This window comes from Ursus arctos, unplaced genomic scaffold, assembly GCF_023065955.2.
Source record: "Ursus arctos isolate Adak ecotype North America unplaced genomic scaffold, UrsArc2.0 scaffold_28, whole genome shotgun sequence".
NCBI lineage: Eukaryota > Metazoa > Chordata > Mammalia > Carnivora > Ursidae > Ursus > Ursus arctos.
Window position 1 is genome coordinate 34,511,871 of NW_026622963.1, and position 19,975 is coordinate 34,531,845.

General features: G+C 54.0%; 1 protein-coding gene across 6 annotated transcripts in view; it reads left to right on the top strand.

The window, feature by feature from the left end:
* Window positions 1-19,377, top strand: part of ALPK3 (alpha kinase 3) — a 56,788-nt gene extending 37,411 nt beyond the window's left edge. For 4 of the 6 annotated variants that reach the window (XM_026510271.4, XM_044388427.3, XM_044388428.3 and 1 more), the window contains 6 exons: window positions 33-68; window positions 2,215-2,495; window positions 3,045-3,133; window positions 3,843-4,066; window positions 6,554-6,602; window positions 7,150-13,240. In XM_026510271.4, the coding sequence (XP_026366056.3) occupies window positions 33-68; window positions 2,215-2,495; window positions 3,045-3,133; window positions 3,843-4,066; window positions 6,554-6,602; window positions 7,150-7,495 (1,025 nt within the window). In that variant the 3' untranslated portion in view covers window positions 7,496-13,240. Of the gene's footprint in view, window positions 1-32; window positions 69-2,214; window positions 2,496-3,044; window positions 3,134-3,842; window positions 4,067-6,553; window positions 6,603-7,149; window positions 13,241-18,256 lie in introns of those variants that run through there. The other 2 variants (XM_057303714.1, XM_057303715.1) reach the window with 2 other exon arrangements.
* The last annotated feature ends 598 nt before the right edge of the window (window positions 19,378-19,975 follow it).

Here is a 19,975-nt window from a genome sequence, read left to right on the forward strand (position 1 = left end):
GCAGCTGCTTCCTCTTCTTTTTCTCCGCACAGTGTTGTCGGGATTCATCTCGAGAGAAGAAGGCGAAGGTATGATGCCTGTCCAGGGGAGGAGCGGGTGGGCCTCCATTCCTACTCCTGCCATCCACAGGGAGGACCTACTTACCCATTCCCAGTGCCGTGTTCACCTCCACACGCAGCTACCGTTGGCCTCATTTAGGATAGGGCTAAGGATGGAGGAAGGGGAGGACTGCTGTTTCCGATAATTGTGGGGGAAGAAGTGGCCAAGAGGCCCTTCCACAAGAAGTTAATTCAGTCTTGTGCCCTCGGCCCATGTTAGAGCCCTTGACCAAGGGCAGGCCTGGCCTCTGGAGCCCACTTTACCCTGCCAGCTCCCTTCCCGGAGTTTCTCACCATGCTCTGTGGGCTCCTGGCTCCAGTCCACACAGCGAGCTCGCTAAAAATGCAGTTTCTAGGGCCCTGCCGTAGATATCCTTAATCACAACATCTGGGGAAGGGGACCCAGAAAGACTGCGTCTTCAGGAGCTCTCTGGTGATTGTGCTAGCCCCCGGTTTTAGAGTATTTCCCCGGACATTAGAGGAGGAGTCCGTGATGCTTCTGCAGGGAACACGCTGAGGATTGGACGGTGAAGGCAGCTGGTGATACATTTTAGAGCTCCATTGCCAACTAATACATTCATTCACTCATTCACTCATTCACTTAACCACTCAGTCATTCAACTAGTGCCTTTGACCAGTTCTCAAGTGTAATTGATATCAAACGGAACTTGCTCTTTACCATGCGCGAACTCCAGTCGCAGTTCCCCAGCTGTCTCGTGAGGGTTGGTTTACCTGGATTAGGAACCACTCACTGCTCTGGGCAGATCGGTCTTAAGTCTCTCTAATACCTCACTGTTCTTGCTCATGGTTTTCCCTTTTTATTCATTGAAGTCGCTTGATAGGTGGAATGTCTTACACTCTAGATTTTATTGATTTAACCCCATTTAACATGCTCCTCTTCTCTTGTGCTTCCCCTAAACTGGTAATTCGATCAAGAGGCTTGGTCAGATTCAGGTGCAATTCTTTGGGGGCGGCGGGGTGGGCAAGAACACCTCACGGGTGTGCTCTGTGTGCCCTTTAGCGTCCTGTCTGAGGCACGTGATGTCTGACTGTTCTACTCTAGTAACGTTAAGGTTGGTCCCTGCATTCATTCAGTTGTTTTCTGCCCCATCTATCCTTTGAAAAAGTTTAACATCTGTATCTGATACTTGCTCCCTGGGGGTTTTAGCAGCTACCAATTATCGCCTGAATCCACGACTTTATTAGTGTTTACAACTGGAGTATTTTAATTCTGTCATTTCTTCATTCATCAGTTGAATTTCTTCTGTAAAGAAAAAACAGTCATTTTGTTGCCCTGAGTTGGTGCCCTAGAACCCTTCAAAGGTCACCAATGAGGTTTGGGGTTTTCGGTGTTTTTTTTCTTTTTTTGTGGGGAGGGAGGAGTGAGTTTTTTTCAGCTACTATTATGAATGTAATTTTTAAAATGTATTTGCTATGTTCACCACATTTTAGAAATCATTCTTTTTGGCTGGTAAGATGGTCTGATTTGGGCCCGGGGAAGCCCCTTCAGAAGGTTGGCTCCGGCGTCCTTCTGACAAGTCTCCGGGGGTTTGTGTAGCTTCTTTGCTTTCTGGTCAGACAGGATGTTCCAGGTCCATCGAGTCCACTTCCTGACCGAGACCTGGAATCAGCCGTTTCTTTAGGGGAGCTCTGGGTCCTTTCAGAGGGAGATGGCTTTTAGGGATCCCAGTCTGAGCACGAGGGCAGCTCGCTGCTACTGGATTGTCCTGCAGACTGCTTCAGTCAAACACGTTGCTTGAGATGGAGACATGTATTCATTTGATCAAAACACCGAATTCCCAAACAAAATCCAAGGATGGATTGCCGTGTCCACGGAAGAGCCCTGCCTTGCGCGGACACTGACCGCGTGCTTGCGGTGTGACGGGCACACTCGAGCACTGCTAAACGGTGGGGTGTGTCAGACACAGATCCGCCCTCGGGAGCTCACGGGCTGGTTTGGGCCCCGCGGAGTATGCACCCCCAAAGAGCGGTCGTGGACGGGAGCGAGTGTGCCAGAGTGGCGGGTGGGAGATTGTTCCGGCTCTCCCTGCCCGACAGACCCTCCTCGGTGGGGCAGAAACTTCTAGTTTTCCACATCTTCTGTGTTCCCTTGCAGTTGGAGAGGAGATTGAGATGACCCCCATGGTGTTTGCTAAGGGTCTGGCTGACTCTGGCTGCTGGGGGGACAAGCTCTTTGGGCGCCTGGTGAGCGAGGAGCTACGAGGGGGTGGACACGGGTATGGCCTTCGGAAGGCCTCCCAGGCCAAGGTCATCTACGGGCTGGAGCCCATCTTTGAGTCAGGCCGCACGTGCGTCATCAAGGTGTCCAGCCTGCTCGCGTTTGGACCTAGCAGCGAGACCTCTCTCCTGGGCAGAAACTACGACGTCACCATTCAGGTACCGTGTCCCATCCCCCATCCCTCCTTCCACTGTCAGCTCCTCCCCTTCCCCAGCTTGGGTCTGTTGGGAAGCCCAGTGTGGACAGAGGCACTCAGTGCCAACCTCACAAGGCTCCTGGGACAGGTCTTGAGGAGAGCTTGGCTATGTCTTTGGGGCCATAGTTTTCCCAAACCATATTTTCATAGCAGAAACCTTTCTCGTTGCCTTCACACGTACCTTGCACGGAGCCTCTGCATGAGATAAAAGGAGAGTGACTGGGTGGGGTGGGCAGTCGAGGTGTCTCCCTCGCTCCCCACAGTGTGGCCTCTGGGGCACTGCCCCTGGGCTCCAGGAAACACAATTTGGAAACCACTTTGAAAACAAGCCCACAGCCTCTTGTTTTACAAATGAGAAAACTCAGGGGAGTAGGGAGCAGGGAAGGAGTGAACCCAACCTTTGCCAGGGCTGGATTCTTCCCTGGCAGATGGCCCTCCCACTTAGAGCTGGACATGACGGGGAGCCCAGGAGCTCCCTTGCTGACCAGCGTTGGTTCTCTTTACTGCACAGGGATGCAAGATCCAGAACATGAGTCGGGAGTACTGCAAGATCTTTGCGGCCGAAGCCCAGGCGGCCCCCGGCTTTGGGGACGTGCCTGAGTAAGCACACATGGGGGGGGGGGGGCATGCAGTGTGCAGACCTGCTGACTAGAGCTTCTGCCCAGAACAGCGATTTCAGGGTCCATCAGGGGCATCCTGAGTTATGGCCCGCCACCAACCCTGTGCTCAGCTCAATGGTCCCACGAAATCTAGAAATAAAGACCTCAAGATGAATTGCCCACTTTAGAAAAGCCTCTGCCCAGCTCTTCGGTCTCCTCCCACTCACCCCAGTTCCCCACCCCTTAGCTCCGCGTCTGCGTCTGCGGATGGCAGGCTGCTGGGACTCTCTGGAGTGATGGGCGCAGGGGGCTCCGCCTCTAGGCCAGCTGGTCGGGACTCTTCTCCGTGGGTAGACAGGGTCCGTGTAGGTTTTAGGGGGAGTCGGCTATAAGTGGTCGTTGTTTCCATGTTGAGAGCTGGACTCTGACTCCTGAGCACTGGGGTCTGGTGGGCTTGGAGCACAGTCCGGCTGCATCCTCTCGAGAGGTGCTCCTTTCTGCTGGACGCATACTGGTCTTGGTCCCTCACCCAAGCTCAGGGTCCTCCGGGGGCCGCTGCACCATTCAGTCCTAAACCCACTGAGCTGAGGGTTCCAAGAACCCTCTGTTCTTGGAAGGACCTTCCTTTCCAACCCAAGAATGTAGGACTGAGGTGGAGGGCGGGGCTCTGGGGCCGTGCTTCCCCCTCACAGCGGTGCAACTGTGTTTAGGGTCCTCCCACTGTACCTCATCTACCGGCCGGCCAACAACATCCCCTACGCGACCCTGGAGGAGGACCTGGGCCAGCCCCTGCAGCCTTACTTACTGCGGGAGTGGGGCTTCGCGGCCTCTCCGGAGGCGACTGGCAGCTCCGAGATCAGGCAGAAATGCCAGACCTTCCAGCACTGGCTCTACCTGTGGACGAACGGCAGCTTCCTTGTCACTGATTTGGCAGGTATGAGGGCGCGCGGGTGCCTGAGCGCTGGGGGGCAGAGCGGGAAGCTTGGTCACCAGTCCGCCCCGCGGCCTCGCTCTCGCTTTTCCTCTGCTTTGCTCCCCACCCCCAACCTGGTCAGGGAGACCCGGCAGGTGCCAGTAATACACACCGGCCTCACCAGCCTCGTCTAGAACTGCTGTGGCATCCACGGGAGCTCCTTGCCACTCCAGTTACAATTAAAAAGGAATTTAGTTCAAAGAACATAACATGGGAGCTAATTAAACACCCACAACCAAAATCTTTTCAAAAGCTCCCTTCCTCCCTTCCCGGCAGCTCTGCTCTGGACTTTCCCCCTCTTCATACTTCCCAAACTCTCCCTTCCATCCTAGCTCACTGGCGTTACTGCCCCTTCTCCCTCCTCTCCTTCCTCGCCATCTCCCCCTCCTTCTTCCTCCCCCTCCTCCTCTTCCCCTCCTCCCTTCCTCTTCCCCTTTCCCCTCACCTTCTTCTTCCTCCCCTTCCTTCTCCTTTCTTCCCCTCCTCCTTCCTCTCCTCCTTCTCTTTATCCTTTTCTCCCTCCTCCCCCTCCTCCTCCTTCCTCTCCTCTCCCTCCCCTTCTGTCTCCCCCCCTTCTCCCTTCATCCCCTCTTCCTCCTTCTCTTTGCTCTCTTCCCTCTTCTTCTTTTCCTCTATATCCTCCTCCTTCTCGTCCTCCACTTTTCTTAGCTTTTTATTATGTGAACCAACTTAGTCTCTGTGGCTTCTTCTTATTTCTGTCTCTCCCATTCCTCAGATTTCCCCCCAACAAAGGCCAGCAAGCACAAATCCTCCTTCTTTCTCTGATAGTCCTTCCCAGGCCTACTCTTTAGCCAGAACTGGGCAGGGGAGAGGAAAGGAGAAGATTTGCTCTGCAGCAGGAGGAGAGGAACGCTGGGAATATCACACATTGCCATATCTGGTCCCCGATGTGAAGTAGTGAGAAAGCCAAGGGCCAGAGATAGAAAACTGGCTTAAATGTGGTTCTCATTGGGGTCAAGCTACACAACAAATACGGTATATTTAACTCCGTATATTGGGGGGGGGCTGCTAGCACCTTGAGCCGTTGTCGTTCCTTCTGTTTGCTGACTCCATCCACCCAATATTTAGCCACTGTTGGGAAGGTAAAAAGGTGAATCAGGAATGCTCACTGTCCTCAAGAAGGTGTCATAAGTGGGCCAGTTTCTAGAATGAGAGGATAACATGATGCAGTAGAAAGACCTGGGACTCAAAGAAAGTCAGCTTTAGTCTGCATCTCATGGCTTTCCAGCTGGTCTCTGGGGACCCAGGAGAAAGCCAGAGCTCAGGCAGGGCCATTTCCCCAAGCTCTCTGAGCTTTGCCACACTTTCCCTCCCACGGAGTGGCAGTCTCTTCCCTACCTCCCACACTGGCTGTGAGGACTGAGTGAGGCTGAGGCCGTGAGCGCTTCTGCAAACTGAAGTTCTGTGCAAATGTAAGGGGCTCTGGTTACTGCGGGGCAGAGTGGAAGGTGGCAACCCCGAGACAGAAATGACGGGACTAACGTGTACTCCATGACCGCTGTGCCTCAGACACCAAGCTAGAGCCCTGCACACCTGTGATGCTCTCACTCCCCCTGCGTGGCCGGAGGCAGCATTACCGCCCTCTGAGAGCTGAGGACTAGAGGTCATTCTGGCAGCTCCTAGCTTGCAGCAGCTCGGAAGGGCTGGGCCTGAAATCAGCCCACGTGTGCCCAACTCTTGTCCATCATTCCTGGCCCTGAGTCCTGGTAGTGAAAGGCAGGCTCCCAGATGGATGTGACAGGACAGTGTGAAAGTGGGGAGAGGCTCCCACTCCATGCATGGATGCTGGGATGCTAGGGCGGGGTGGCCAGGGTGGGGAGGACACTCTCCGGGGCCTGGTTGGCCTGGCTCTCTTCTCTCCCAACACCTTCATCTTGGCTTCTGGGGCCGTGTGCTTGCTGCCGTGTGAGTAGGGGGAAGCCGGCCATACCCACTGTTACTTTCCCTCTGGTCCAGCCTGGTTTATGTTCCCATTCCCACCTGCTCTCCCTTGCCCAGAGAGGCTAATCCTGGTACGAGGAAGGAGCAGATGCCAGTTCAAAGCCAGAGGCCAGCCCAGCCTGTGTCCTACTGTCATCTGGTAGGGCAGGATTGCCCAGCCAGAAGGGGTTGGGATCTAGACGTAAGAACTGGACTTGTGCTTTGACTCACAGTGGCCACTGCACATGGTCAGTGACGATTAGCAAATGAATGAATGAATGTGACCTGGCTCCGGCCCCCAACCTCCGAGCCTCTCTTCACCTGCAAAAATGGAGTATTATTACTACTAAAAATATTGAGACGTCCGTACTGCATGTGAGCCCGGCTGGAAGTGCCGATGTGCCCTGGACCCTGGCACGGTCCCGTCTGGCACTATACCCATTTCGGAGAGGTGGGGGCCCAGAACCAGCCCAGGCTGCCTCGGCTTCCAGCACTGTCTCTTTCCAGGGGTTGATTGGAAGATGACCGATGTGCAGATTGCTACCAAACTGCGAGGGTGAGTGGCTCCCTGGGCCAGAAGGCCCTCTGAGAATCTTCTTGGGATGAAAAATTGTCCATGTTCTTCTGGGTCTCTATCCCTGAGGTGCTGAGCCTGTGGCCAATGGGGTCCCAGTTGCACCGGTGGCCGTGTAGCCACGTCCCTGGGGGCCGCTGACCCCCACCCACCGTGCCCCTAACCCCAGGTCTGGAGCAGTAGTATTGACGCCCCCCACATAGGATCACCTGCGACCCTGGGCTCCTCTTCCTTCCCACTTGATTTAAAGCTCATCGTGATGCAGATGGGTGAGGGCCCTGGAGCAAAGTGGGGTGTGGAGTCTGCTCTGATTTGTACTAACGAGGCAGATCATTCTCACGCCAGGGAGCGTGGACGTGATGGAGTCCTGGAATGAGGCCGTGGCTTAGAATTGAGGTTTGGGGTGCTGCACTCCCCAGCACCCCCAAAAGGGTGGGGCGTGACACCCAGGCCACACCCACCCCACCTTAGGCGCCCCCGAGGGCTCTCTGGGTGGGACTCCCGCTCAGCTCTCACTGTTTGGCTGCAGATACCAAGGCCTCAAGGAGAGTTGCTTCCCTGCCCTGCTGGACCAGTTTGCCTCTTCCCACCAGTGCAACCCCTTCTGTGAGATGCTGGGGCTCAAACCCCTCAAGGGCCCTGAGGCTGCCCACCCTCAAGGCAAGGCCAAAGGCTCCAAGAGTCCATCTACTGGCAGGAAGGGTGGCCAACTGAGTCCTCAGCCCCAGAAGAAAGGCCCCCCCAGTCCCCAGGGCACCCGGAAGAGTACTCCAAGCTCCAAAGCCACCCCTCCGGCCTCAGAGGCACTTGCCACCCAGTTCCTGGGACAGCCTCCCACCCGAGAGGGCGGCTCCAAGGCCCAGGGCCTGCGGTAGCCCCCACTGGAGGCTGGGGGCCTCCACCCAGCAGCAGACAAACAAGGAAGCAGCTCGAGGCAATGGAGACTTTCCAGAACTACGGAACTGACCAGAGCAGGTGCGCTGAGGAGATGCCACGGGGGCCTCCCTGAGCAGCCTCTCCTCAGTCCACTCTCATCAGACGGCTCTTGTGAGAGGTGGCACCCGGGGGCCTCTGCTGGGGCCACCTTCAGCCGGGGCTCCCAGGCCCCACTCCCACGTGCCTGGAGGCCTGGTCCCTCCTTGAAGTTTACATTGGCCACTGCTGGAGGCCCCCCGAGTCCTCTGCATGAGCTCTACCCCCAGCCCCCCCCCACCAGACCCTGCTGTGAATATTGTACTCTGGGGGCACCCCGGCCAGCGGTGACCCTTTGCCTTTGCTTGGCCCTGCTCTCTCCTTGTCCTCGGGGCTCCGGACTTCCTGTGCTGTGTCTGGCCTGGTGACTCTCAGGGAGCCTTCTCCTGCCAGCTACTTGGCCTCGTGCCTCCGTGTGTCCCACGACTAACCTGTCACTGAGCCCGGATGGGGCTCAGGGCCCTTCCAGAGCCTGTCATATACTTGTGCAGTGGTCTTTGGTGATGTGTGTTCATGCCCTTCCTTCCCCCAGCACTCAGGCGCTCGTTCACCTGCTTCCCGTGCCCCCTTAACCCCCATCTCCTGTCCCCCGCTTTCAGGTCCCTTGCAGCCTGCTCCCTTTCCTTCGCTGCCTCTCTGCTTGCCCCCTTGCCCAGGCACTTCCCCAGCCCTACCCTTCCACCCCTCCCCTGCCTCTCCCAGGCCCTCTACCCGGGAGGGAGAGGTGGCATGAGGGTTGTGTCAGCAGCCGAGGCCAGAGGGCAGGTGTTGACTCTGAGGGACCTTGCGCTCCATCCCGGAAGCAGGTGCAGTCACACGGAAGTTCGCTGCCCTCTAGACCGGGGACGGAGGGCTAGGGCTGTTCTCCATAGGGAGCGCACAGGGGAGCTCGAGGAAGGATGCAGTCCACCCTCGTGCTGGGCTGGCGGCGTCGCTGTGCCTGGAATTCGGACACCTGCCCCAGCCATTAGCTCTCGATCCCCGGGCTGCAGCCCCGGGGCTTCACGCATGGGCTCCCAAGGAATTGCTGTGCGCTGCCCAGCATCGCGAGTCCTTCCTGAGAGCCCCTCCTGGAGGCCTGGGACAGGATGGGCCTGGTGCTAGCCTGCTCCCCTTGGAATGCAATAAAGGCAGCCACTGTGTACCCTGCTCGCCCTCATCTGGTGTGGTTGTAGGTGTGTGGAACCAGGGCCCCCTCGCCCCAGGCGGGTTCTCTGAGGGCGCCCTACAGCCCTGGGTGCACCGCAGTCACAAATCCAGGCTTTGGCTCCTGGATGGACATTCAGTCTCAGCCTCTGTGGCCACAGCTACACGGTCTCAGCTGCTCGTACAGCGGGGCCGATGGCTTGTGCCCCTGCACAGGGCAGCTGAAAACTTAGGTCTTTGGAATCGTTCCTTCGTTTGGGAGAGAACACAAAGGAAGGAACGCAGGAAGGAAGAGCAGAGCCGGAGGCTCTGGGGAAATGTCCAGTGTCTCTGGCTGTCTCCACAGCCTCGGGGACAGCCAGCCTCTGCCTCTCAGCTACTCACTGGCCCTTTCCTGCTTCCCACGCTGCAGAGGCTTCTTAGTCCCCGACAACCCCTTGCCACCACCCGGGCCTTTCCTTGCCTGATGTGGATGCCCCTCCGTTTTGACATTTCTGACTTCTCTACCTCCTCTTGGGCTCAGGTGACTCTCCCCACTTTTTCCTCTTGCCCCAGAGTGCCCCCGACTCCCAGGCTGCAGATCCAGATTGCCTTGGTGAACTGAGAGTTGGGGTATTACCCATTCGTTCATCCGTCCACTCAGCAGACATATACTGAGTACCTCCTGTATGCCGGACCCCGAGTTGACAGCTGTTGGAGGCAAAGATGTATGAGGTGGTCTCAAAAGAGACTTTCCATTAGGTTTCTTGGGTTTTGAGCAACAGAAATGGACTCAGACCCACTTTAGCAAGGAGAAAGGGTTCGTAGGAAGGGTGTTGGGGCAGCTCCCAGAGCCAAAGGGATAGCCGAACGATTGGGCTTGAGACAGTGGGAGCCAGCGGGGCCCCAGAGCCTGTGTTCTGGGAGCTGCTGCTGTGGGCAGACTGACGCCAACCAGCCACTGGGACTCCCTTCACTCGGGATCCAAATCCCTGTCCTGGAGCTCAAGCCACCACGGAGGCGGGACAGAGGCAGCTTTCCAAAGGACCGGGATTCTTACCAGCAGAATGGTGGACAGGGGGAGGGTAGAAAAGCACTTGGTGGCAACAGCGAAGATTCCCCCCCCCCCCCACGGGCACACACTGTTCTTCCTACCTGATGTATTACGACTCTTCCACATACGACCAGGAGCAAATTCCTCTCTGCTTGGGGAGACCATTCAAGGTCACATCCAATGACTAAGTCCAGGGGCTACCATTCTCCAAAGTCCAGTGTCACTCTTCCCTCTTCTATCACAATCCCGTTTTGAAATTCTGCAACCTGGGGATTAAAATTAACCATCGTCAACGAAAATTCTTGAACCCATCAAGAACAGAAGTACGGGTAAAGGCTAGCGTCCGTTTCCAGCACAGGTCCTGAGAACTGGTGTTTCTGACTAGGGATTTTTCGCCTGCTGGAGTGACCCCAAGCTTCCGTCCTGAAGTCCAGCTCCTCAGTGGCCCTGCCCGTGCGGCAGGTGTTTCTTTACCACGGGACATGGCAGCAGGGGAAGCGCTCTTGGAACCGCCCCGCCGCCCCCACATCTATCTGTACTCCTACCCCCTTCTCAGCAGCAGCAGCAGCAGCAGCAGCAGCAGCAATCAGATTTCCCCTTGATATGGTTAGTCACCCTACCACTCCCATGACCTCTTGCCGTGTGTCGCTCAGAGCTGTAAGGAGCCTGAAAAGGCCGGGTGTGCCTCGGCTTCCAATTCACGTATTACTCTGGCATTTTGAGGATGTGTCTCCTTGGAGACGAAAACCTCTACACCAGCCTCGTTCCAAGCCTCAGGTGTGTGAAAGGCAGTGAGATGGAGCCATGGCTCGCCCCTGTCCACCTGCTTCCCAGCCCGAGAGGGCGAACGAGCCCCAAGAGATGCCGGCCAGGTCAGAACTTGGGCTGCGTTCTGCGGGTCTGACCCGGCCTCTCAGCTAGTGCCCTCACTGAGTTTTCAGCAACCCGTCTCACCGTATTACCAAGCTGACTGCTGCTCCTGGACCGCGGGGATCCTGACCCTGACCAGATGAGTGAATGCCACAGGCATCAACCCACGACTCGTGCTGTGGAGTGCATTCTGGGCTTGGCTGCCCCACATGCGGCTACCGCAGTGATGCTTATAGCATTTGATGATTCCATGGGTGTTGGCGGTGGGAGAGGCATGACAGATAAGAAAAGCAAATCCAGATGAGGGCCCCTCCCTAGTGGTCGAGACAGATTCCTGCCCTCTTGAAGTGATAGGTGTAGACTGAGGGGAGCCTCAGCGGCAGGGCAGGGGAGGCAGCATGGAAGAATGAGCGAGGAATTCACACACACGGCCTACCTGTGCCTTCAGAGCCCTACCCTGGAAGATGGAGAGCTTCTGGCCATGGCTCACTATGGCTGGGTGGATCAGAGAACCAGGTTCAGGAGGGGCAGCGTGGCTCCTGCTATGCTGTAGTCAAGCATTCAGGCTCCCTCAGAGCCCAGCGGCAAGCCAGAGCACCATTTCTCTAAAGGATAATAGTTACTTGTTGGCCAGAGAATCACCTGGTTCTGAGCCCTGGGTTTCCCCGCCATACTTTTCTTATTAGGACTTGCCATAAGCTTCCTTAGCGCTCCTCTGTGCCACAGGCCCCACATGGTTCCCCAGTGTGCCACAGCCAGCCAGCCACCTCCAGCACCACTGGATCTGTCAGTCATGGGGCCTGGTAGGAGAACCGTTCTCCCAGCTGGAGAATCTTGACTCGCTCTCAGCCCAACCCAAAGCAGGTGGCCTTCTAGGTCAGTCGGTACATGAGCTGGAACAAGATGCCCTAAGATGACATTTTTGCCTGGGTCTTCGTGGTAAGGGCTTCAAAATGTGGTCATTTGTGCTGCATTATGGAGGAAAGATTCTGACCTAATCAGACCCCTCAACCCCAGGAACTTTACCAAGACCTTTTCTTTCTTTCTTTTTTTTCATTTTCCCATGATTTATCTCCCACCTCTGACTCACATATGTCTTATCAAGGCATCGAGGGAAACTGCTGACTCCAGCCTCTGTCAGCGTGATGCCATCAGTGTGAGGGAACACTGTGGTGGCGAGGGCCGTGTGCCTGTGAGCCAGGCTGTGGCACAGAGCCGGTCAGCTGAGAGAGTCTGCGCTGTTGCAGGCCAGTTGAAGAGGAACTCTTTCTGAAGTTCTTTGTTCATCAAAATAGAAGAAAAAACATGAATTCACTAGATCAGAGGATTCATACCAAGTGTGAGGAGCTGGATGAATTTGCTTGAGCAAGAAGACCGTCTCTGCATGAGCACCTGCAGGTGGAGACATCCCTTTTCAAAGCTTACAGCATCCAAAGACCTCCTGGTTTTGCACTGGCCAAGCTGAGCTGTGCTAGGAATCACTATGACTTCACTCTCAAGTCTTTGATAGTCACACTGATTTCTATATCCCCCTAGGGATTCAGTTCTATCATTGATTTACCATTTTGGTAGGGAGGGGGATTCCAATAGCTCACGCTTGTCCTCTCTTGCTATGGTCTTTCTTACCCCACGCATCAGAGCGCCATTGTGGGAGGGATGCCTCTTTCAAAATATATCCATTTCGACTATTCACTCCAAATGATCCCAGGTTGGCTTTGAGATGCTACTGCGTCTGCTGTGGTGCAAATTGAATCTATTAATCAAACCCATTGGTTGGCAGACCGCGTGATTTTCTATGGTCCCCAGAAATTAGACTTAGCTTGGAGCCAGTATCCTACAGCACTGCTCTCCCCAAGTTTGGGTATTTCTCTTTTCCTTCGGTAGTTCCCAGATAAATGGACACAGATCCCTTTGGGGAAGGCCAAGGAAGGTTCGCGATATGTATTAAGTGTTAAAATAAGGTTTCCCTTCAAAGATATTTGGCTTTTTCCCCATCGAAGGTCTGGAAATTAGTGGGAGATTTTGACTCCACCTTGGCAGCTTGAGATAGACCTGTTTGCCCCACCAGAAGTCTTTAGTTATGGTTATAACTAGGTAATAGCTTAGGGATTGTCTGGTCTTCATGCCTGGGACCCAATGGTTGATCAGCCACAGCTAGAGGTCTGGTTTCCATGCCCGTGACCATTTTGACGACTCCTCTACTTTGTTCCTTGCATCTTTCTCTGCTGCTGAGATCAGGTTGCTCATTTTCATAGCAGCTCTTCCAACCAGCATTCCAGGCCTAGAGAGGAAAGCCAGCGCCTCACCTCGTGGCAAGGGGCAGGACCATCTTCTGGGTCCTGTCAGAGGGCAGGGAGAGGGCAGATGGGCTGGATGCATGCAAGGGACCCAATAAAGCATTCTTTTCTCCTGAAATCTGTGAGTTCCTGCTTTCTTGGATATTTGGTCTCTTTAATACAAATTAGTATGTGGCTCAACATTTGGCCCAGGTTTGCGTTATCCACCCCCCACCCCACGACGATTAAAAACTGCATGTGGCTGTTTCATCTTCTGCATTAAATGTGAGCAAATATATCAATAAACATCACCTGAAACAAAATTACATTCCACCTGTCTTGGTCAAACAGCCTTTAAAAAGTTTCTATAAATTTTGCCTATTGTTTTTGACAGTGTGTATTAGCTAGTTCATACAGTTTCTTCCAGGTGTAACTTCTTTTCCTGATCTGATTCTGCCTCTCATCCCCGAGCTAGGTTGAGTGTGGATTCTGGTTATTGGCGGACCAACAGTGTGGTGTGGGACAGGGTCTGGGTCTCAGTTTTATGACTCGATGCTGCCAGTACCCCTGAGCTGATAAAACTCAGGGAGACTGTCTCATTCATTAAACTTACGAGAAAATGGGATTTGTGCACCAAAAACCCACCTCACTAACTTTTAATGAGATAGTTAAACATCCAGGAGACTAGACACTTGAGTGGACCCGAAATGCAAATTCTTCCCTTCTTCTTCTGAAAGGAAAAGTTGTTTGGTAAGCTTCAAACAAGGGAGACAAACTTCAGTTCAAAACCCAGCTTTCCTAGCCGGAAGAGCTGGAGCTTGTCGCTGAAATTTCCCGAACTAAGCTGCCTCAACACTGTTTAAATCCTCTTACTGGGACTTACAGACTGCCCATCATATGTGACAATTACACGTTCTGGCTACGTAACAGTGAACAAAACAGACGTAGACTCCTCCCCCAGAGAGCTTACAGTCTAGTGGGGGAGACACACATTAAACACACACACCAATAAATGTATAATGGCGAATACGTGCGTTACGCACTACAAAGCAGAAGGTTCTGTGTCAGGTTGTAGCAGAGGGACAGAATGAAAGCTTGTGTGGATAGCGCACGGTCAGTAAGAGCACTGTGGTATCGAAATACGGGGTTCAGGAGGAGGCGAGGCTAGACGGTGGAAGGACATTTGCACTGAACCCCAAGGGCCGTGGTGTATCAGGATCAGCTGTTACTGGAAATAACAGAGAAGGCCTCCCACGGCAGTAGTCTTAAGCAAGACAGAGTTATTTCTTCCTCAAGAAGTCTGTAGGCATTAGGAGACCTGGACATGGCCCACCTATAGGGCTGGCAAGGCAGGTCTGGGGTGTTGTCAAAGCCAAGGCTCCTCCGGATCTCTGCTCTGTCCTGCCAACCCAAGCAGGAGCAACTGACCCCAAGTGCAGCGTCACGAATAGGCCTAAAATGGTGATACAGCTGTCAAACAACAGGTTTGTATAGTTGTACATAGTAGAGTCAGCAGAGAACGCCTGAAGTTGACAATAAAAAATAGTGCCTGGGTATTTTTATCTATCGATCATCTATGCATCCATTTATCTGTCACTCACCTATTTTATTTCTAGAGATTGCTGTCAGAAGTGAATAACAAGAACGGTCTGTCTGTAGGTGGGGGGGTTGGGGGGCCGGTCTCTGCTTTTCCTGGTTCTGGTCTCCCTGAGACTGTCCCGGGGTGAGCTTCCTTTAAATTTCCTTTGCTGGGCATTTATGTGGCTCTTACCTGAAACAGAAATGCCTACTGAGGGACCCTAACTCCTTCTGCTTCAGGAACCACCTATCAGAAATTGGGTCATATCCCAGTCAACCAGGCAAATTTGGGCTCCATTCTTGAATTACAATGGCAAGGATGAGGTTGAGGGAACTCAGCCTTCAGGAATATCTGTCTTCAGGAGGCTGTGGTTGTATGGCTGGAGCTGGCTCAGGGCAGGAGGTCTGGTCCTGGAACCCATGAAGCTCTGTCCTCTGGCCTCAGAACCGATATGATTCACAAATGGCTCTTTCCTATTATTTCCAAAAGGTCATGAGGAACAGCAGCTACTGTACCCTTGGCCTCAGAGGACATGGCGCACGTGTGGACGAAGGGACGCTCCTGGTACTTGCCATACATACCCAGACGGTAGTGATACGACAGGAGATGAGTCTATGGATTCCTGGCCTGATGTAATGGTCTTGTCAACTGCTTGGGCCTCTGGCTTTTTAATGACTTGCATAGTACATCCAGGTCCAGAATGGGATATGGCTCTGAGAATTCAACTGGCTGTTGTCATTTCCAACCAAACTCAACACCCTGGTTTCACACCAAATCTCTTTGGTTCCACCAAACCCCCATGAGAATTCTCATTGGAACAAGGCTGCAGACAAAGCCAGGGTCCTGTCTGAGACCCCCCTGAGGCAGGCAGAGGACCCATAGGAAAGACTCTGTTTTGGCGTGGCCCGAGGCCTGGGGTAATCCACGGCAGCCAGCACCCTGCTTCCAGCAGCCTGGGAGTGAGGGGTGCCAAGAGAGTCAATCGCTTCTCACCTGCTGTGCAAGCTTCTACTGACCTGCCCAGGCCCCCTTTACCGTGGGGACGCATCTCCCAGGAGGAATTAGCTCACAGCTGCCCCTTGTCTGAAGAATTACCCTGAGTCAAATGGAAGCCACCTCACCTGGGAGGCAAAACGCCTTCGAATCCCTTCCCCAGTTCTTGGCCCGTGACTGACTGACTGGCCTGGCCTGGCCTCAGGTGTGACTAACATATGGGCAAGTTTGTGTTCCAGAGTTTCCCTGTGGAATCCAGCTAAAGCCAGACTCCAGTCAAGACCGCACTCTTGTTTCTCCCCCTGTCGTATTCTGTATCCCCTCCTCCCCTTCTGCCAAGAGCAGCCCTCTCCCTCATATGTCACTTGAACAAGAATCCCCATCTCAGGCTAAGGAATGTACCTAAGACCCTCGGGTGTCCTGCTGTGTAGACTCTGCCATTGGAAGAGAAATTTCACTGGGGCTCTTTTTTTCTGTCAGGGCAAACCGTATGTTCTTGGAGCAGTTGGAGTGAAATTGCTCAGGTCACGTGGGTGGTTGCCCAGTACCTCAGCCCCTGCACAACTGGAGCTGGGTCTGACTCAGGAAGTTCCTCAGAGACACAGTATCCCAGATTTCACAGGGTCTGACCAGAGAACACAATTCACGGCCATTGGGGTTACGTGTAGGCCCAGAATCCATCCCGTCTGCCAAGCAGCTGGCAAGGTGGAAACATGGGCTGGGCACCCGAGTGCCAGCGCAGAGCTCCCAAATACAAACACGTAGCACAGTGGCTCCTGGTTCTACTTCGGGCTCTTCAACTTCTCCTTGGGAGCTCCTTGTACGGCGCTGGTCCCCCCATCACACACCTCCCTGGAGGACAGGTGGGGAGAGATGGTGACCAGTACCTACCTCCTTGGGTTATGGTAAGCTAGAGCTCGTAGCACAGCCTGGCACATGCCAAGCTCTCGGTCGCGTAGCTCTCAGCTGGTACGATGGTTGTTATCACCTCTTGCAACTATAGAATCCATCCCAGGGCCACTCACATGCTGCTCTTCTCCAAGGTGGGAGACCTTGGTGTCTCTCCCTTCCCTCAAGGTGGGGTGGCTAGCACAAATCTCTACCCCTACCCCCGGCAACCATCTTGCCAACTCATCCAGTGGGAGACAGTCAGCACCGTCTCCTGAGCCACAAGCTGGCTGATGTTTAGCTCCTGGGATTGGGTCAGGCTCTCCACAGACCCCCGTGGCCTTGGAGTGAAGGGAATTGGATGCAGCCTGTGGAACGATGAAACTTGCTTCTACAGGCAGAGCAAAATGGAAAGGAAATGTTCCACAATGAGTCATGGTGTGTAACTGGCAGGTCTGCACAGGAAGAACAGTTGGTACTAGTCAGAGGAGAGTCAGGGATGAAGCCGTGTCTTTCATTCTACGGCGATGTTATCGGCGGGACGCCACCTGGGTGGAGGGGAGGCAAGACACGGCTGGAAAGTTCAACATCTAGATGTGACACTCAGAGGTGTTCCTTTTTGTTCTTCCTAACAAGTGTATGTAATTGCGATGCCCTACTTGTCAGTACCTTTCCTGAGGAAGCTGCTGGTCTGTGGTAGATTCATTTTATTGGCTGCTCCCAGGAGACATAAAGTCCTCCTTGTGGAAACTTCTATAAAAATATCAGGCTTGGGCCTGGATGGCTCAAATTGGTTAAGCGTCCGACTTTGGTCATGATCTCAGGGTCCTGGGATGGAGGTCTGTGTCACGCTTCACGCTCAGAGGGAAGTCTGCTAGTCCCCCCCACACACACACCGGCCCTCCTTTTGCTCTCTCTCTCTCAAATAAATAAATGAAAAATCTTTAAAAAAATATCAGGCTTTGCTCTAAAGCTTAGGGGGTGCCACATCAGACCACTTCTCTGACAGGGGGAGAGGAGGGAACAGTGAAGGGATTATTTTTGCCTGTGTAATTAACCAGCCTCTAACTGTGACTCAGAGTCAGCTCTGGGCCAACAAGGCAATCGAGACCCTAATTAGTAGCCCCCACAACCCCTGTCAAGGGCTTGTAGAAAATGGTATACCTCAGAGGGAGGATACAGCCTTCGGTATTAAACCTACCAAAGCCAGGGACGTCGCCCTTGAACCCAACAGGATGATATGAATTACAACCTAGCTTGGCTTGTAGGACATCTTAACTGGGGTCCAACTGAAAAGGAAATCTCTCAGTCTCTCATTACGTCAGAAGCTGATATGAGATGGAAGGGCAAGAGGGATAGAACAGATAAGAACTAGGGAAACAGACTTCACAAAGTAGCAACCAGTTCAGTATTTAGAGAAAGTGATTCCTTAACTGTTTAGGGAAACTTCCCCCTGGCTGGGTGTGGGACCAGGTGTCCTTACTTGACCAGCCGGTATTGTTGCCGAGACAGATGAGCCCCAGGGTCATCCTTTCGTTTTGTGTTGGGTGGTGGCCATTTGTGCCCATCTGTTTCCAGTGAATAGCCAGGGGCGAGGGGAGGACTATATCAGGAGGCCCTTGGAGAGTCATGCCAAGCCAGCTAGGGTGGTGGTGGGCCGGGATGGTGGGGGGAAGGGTTTCGGTCTTCGGGGCATTGGGCCGCTTCCTTCCCTTGTGAACACCTGGATGTGCTGAACAGCTGCTAGGAAGAGCACTGTGCTCTAAGTCTTGGGGGAGTCCATTCCCAAAATTTATAAAATTTATATGAGTTACGACTAGCCTATTTCTTCAGCTTTTGTATTTTGCCCTATGTCATCAGAATTTGTATATGCTTTCAGGTTTAGAACATTTCTGCTACGACTATAGGAAGCCCATCTTTCAATGCCCCAAATAAGAAAGCAAACATCGGATGGGATCACTGGATGCCCTTTCTGTCAACCGGCCGAGGATTAAGAGACAGAAGCAGGTTTAGGAGAGAAGGATGACACGCTCATATTTACGGCATCTGACGCGAGAGCCTCTCTTGTCTACGGCTTGGACACGGGAAACCGTGCGGCAGAAGGGCCTCAGCGGCCAAGAGCCGAGAAGCAGTGTGAGCAAAATCATGAGAAGAAAGCGAAGGGACTGTTGAACACCGCTCCTGATAACATCTGCTCTGACAGTTCTGAACGGCTCACTCGCCGCCTCTACAAACTTTCTCTTTCTTCCCTCAGAGCCTGGCAAGGAGAAGGGGTCCTCTTCCGCTCTGGCCAAGAACTCCCCCGACAGAAAGTGGCCCCAGGGAACGGACACCGAAACAGGTGCATGGCTGCCTCTGACGAGTGGGACGGGGGTGGGCGAGGGGGAGCAGCTCTTCAGTACAAAGCCTTCGAGGTGCTCTTCTGTTTTGATTGGAAGGGAAAGTCCAGATCTGGGCACTGACATGGGAAGGCAGGTAGGGACATGGATATAGAGATATGGTCCTCGCCTCTGCCCTGGACCCAGCGCCCCCATCCCCAGCTCGGTCCTGGCCTTCCCTCTCACCACCCCCACCATGGGTGGGACAGACCTCAGAGACCGTCTCCTCTGGAAACAGGCAGGCAGAGGGGTAGGTGACAGCTGAGGCTGAGTGGGATGGTGCACAGCCAGGACCCTCGAGGTCCTCCAGCTCCGGGTCTTTCCCTGGGTGGGGGCAGGGGGTGCTCATCCCAACCTGTCCAGCCTCCCCACTGCCAGCCTGTGGCTCTCAAATTCCACCTAAAAAAGCATTGGGGGGGGGGTGCCTGGGTGCCTGGGTGGCTCAGTCGTTAAGCGTCCACCTTCGGCTCAGGTCCTGATCTCAGGGTCCTGGGACTGAATCCTCCCTGCTCAGTGGGGAGCCTGTTTCTCCCTCTCCCACTCCCCCTGCTGTGTTCCCTCTCTTGCTGCCTGTCTCTCTGTGTCAAATAAATTAATAAAATCTTTTAAAAAATAAAAATAAAAAAAGCATTTGGCTTCTGGGGTCCAGGATCACTTGAGGGGATCTGGGGTCACTCCTTGAAGAGAGGGGCAGGGGAGAAACTCCTCCAGGCTCTCCCAGCCTGAAGGAGGACAGCAGCGTCAAGGCATCCCCCAGATGGGCCCTGTGACAGTGGTGACACCTGCCAGCCTTACCGTGCCAGGCTCTCTGCTACGCACCTCACCTGCGTGAGCTCCTTGAAGCCCCGTCAGTATTTATTTACAAGGTGGGTACTATTACCCCCCTTGTTCACTTGAAAGAAACAAGTTAACTTTTGGAGTCAGAGCTGAATCTAGACCCTTAGACTCCAGGTCAGGGTTCAAGCCATGACACACCACCTATGAAATCCGTGTTTTAGATCAGGGCACACAAAAATGTCAAGGGTTTAAGGTGTAACATAGGAACTGTTTGGAAGTAAGTTTGGCCCCTGCCGGGTGTGCTGTACCCCCGGGCTTTCCTCAGGGCACGGAGAGGAACCAAGAAAGGAGGGGAGAGGCGGGGAGGGGAGAGGCGGGGAGGGAGGAGGCAGGAGGGAGGGGAGGCGGAGGAGGCTAGAAGCAGGCAGAAGCAGAGAAGCAGG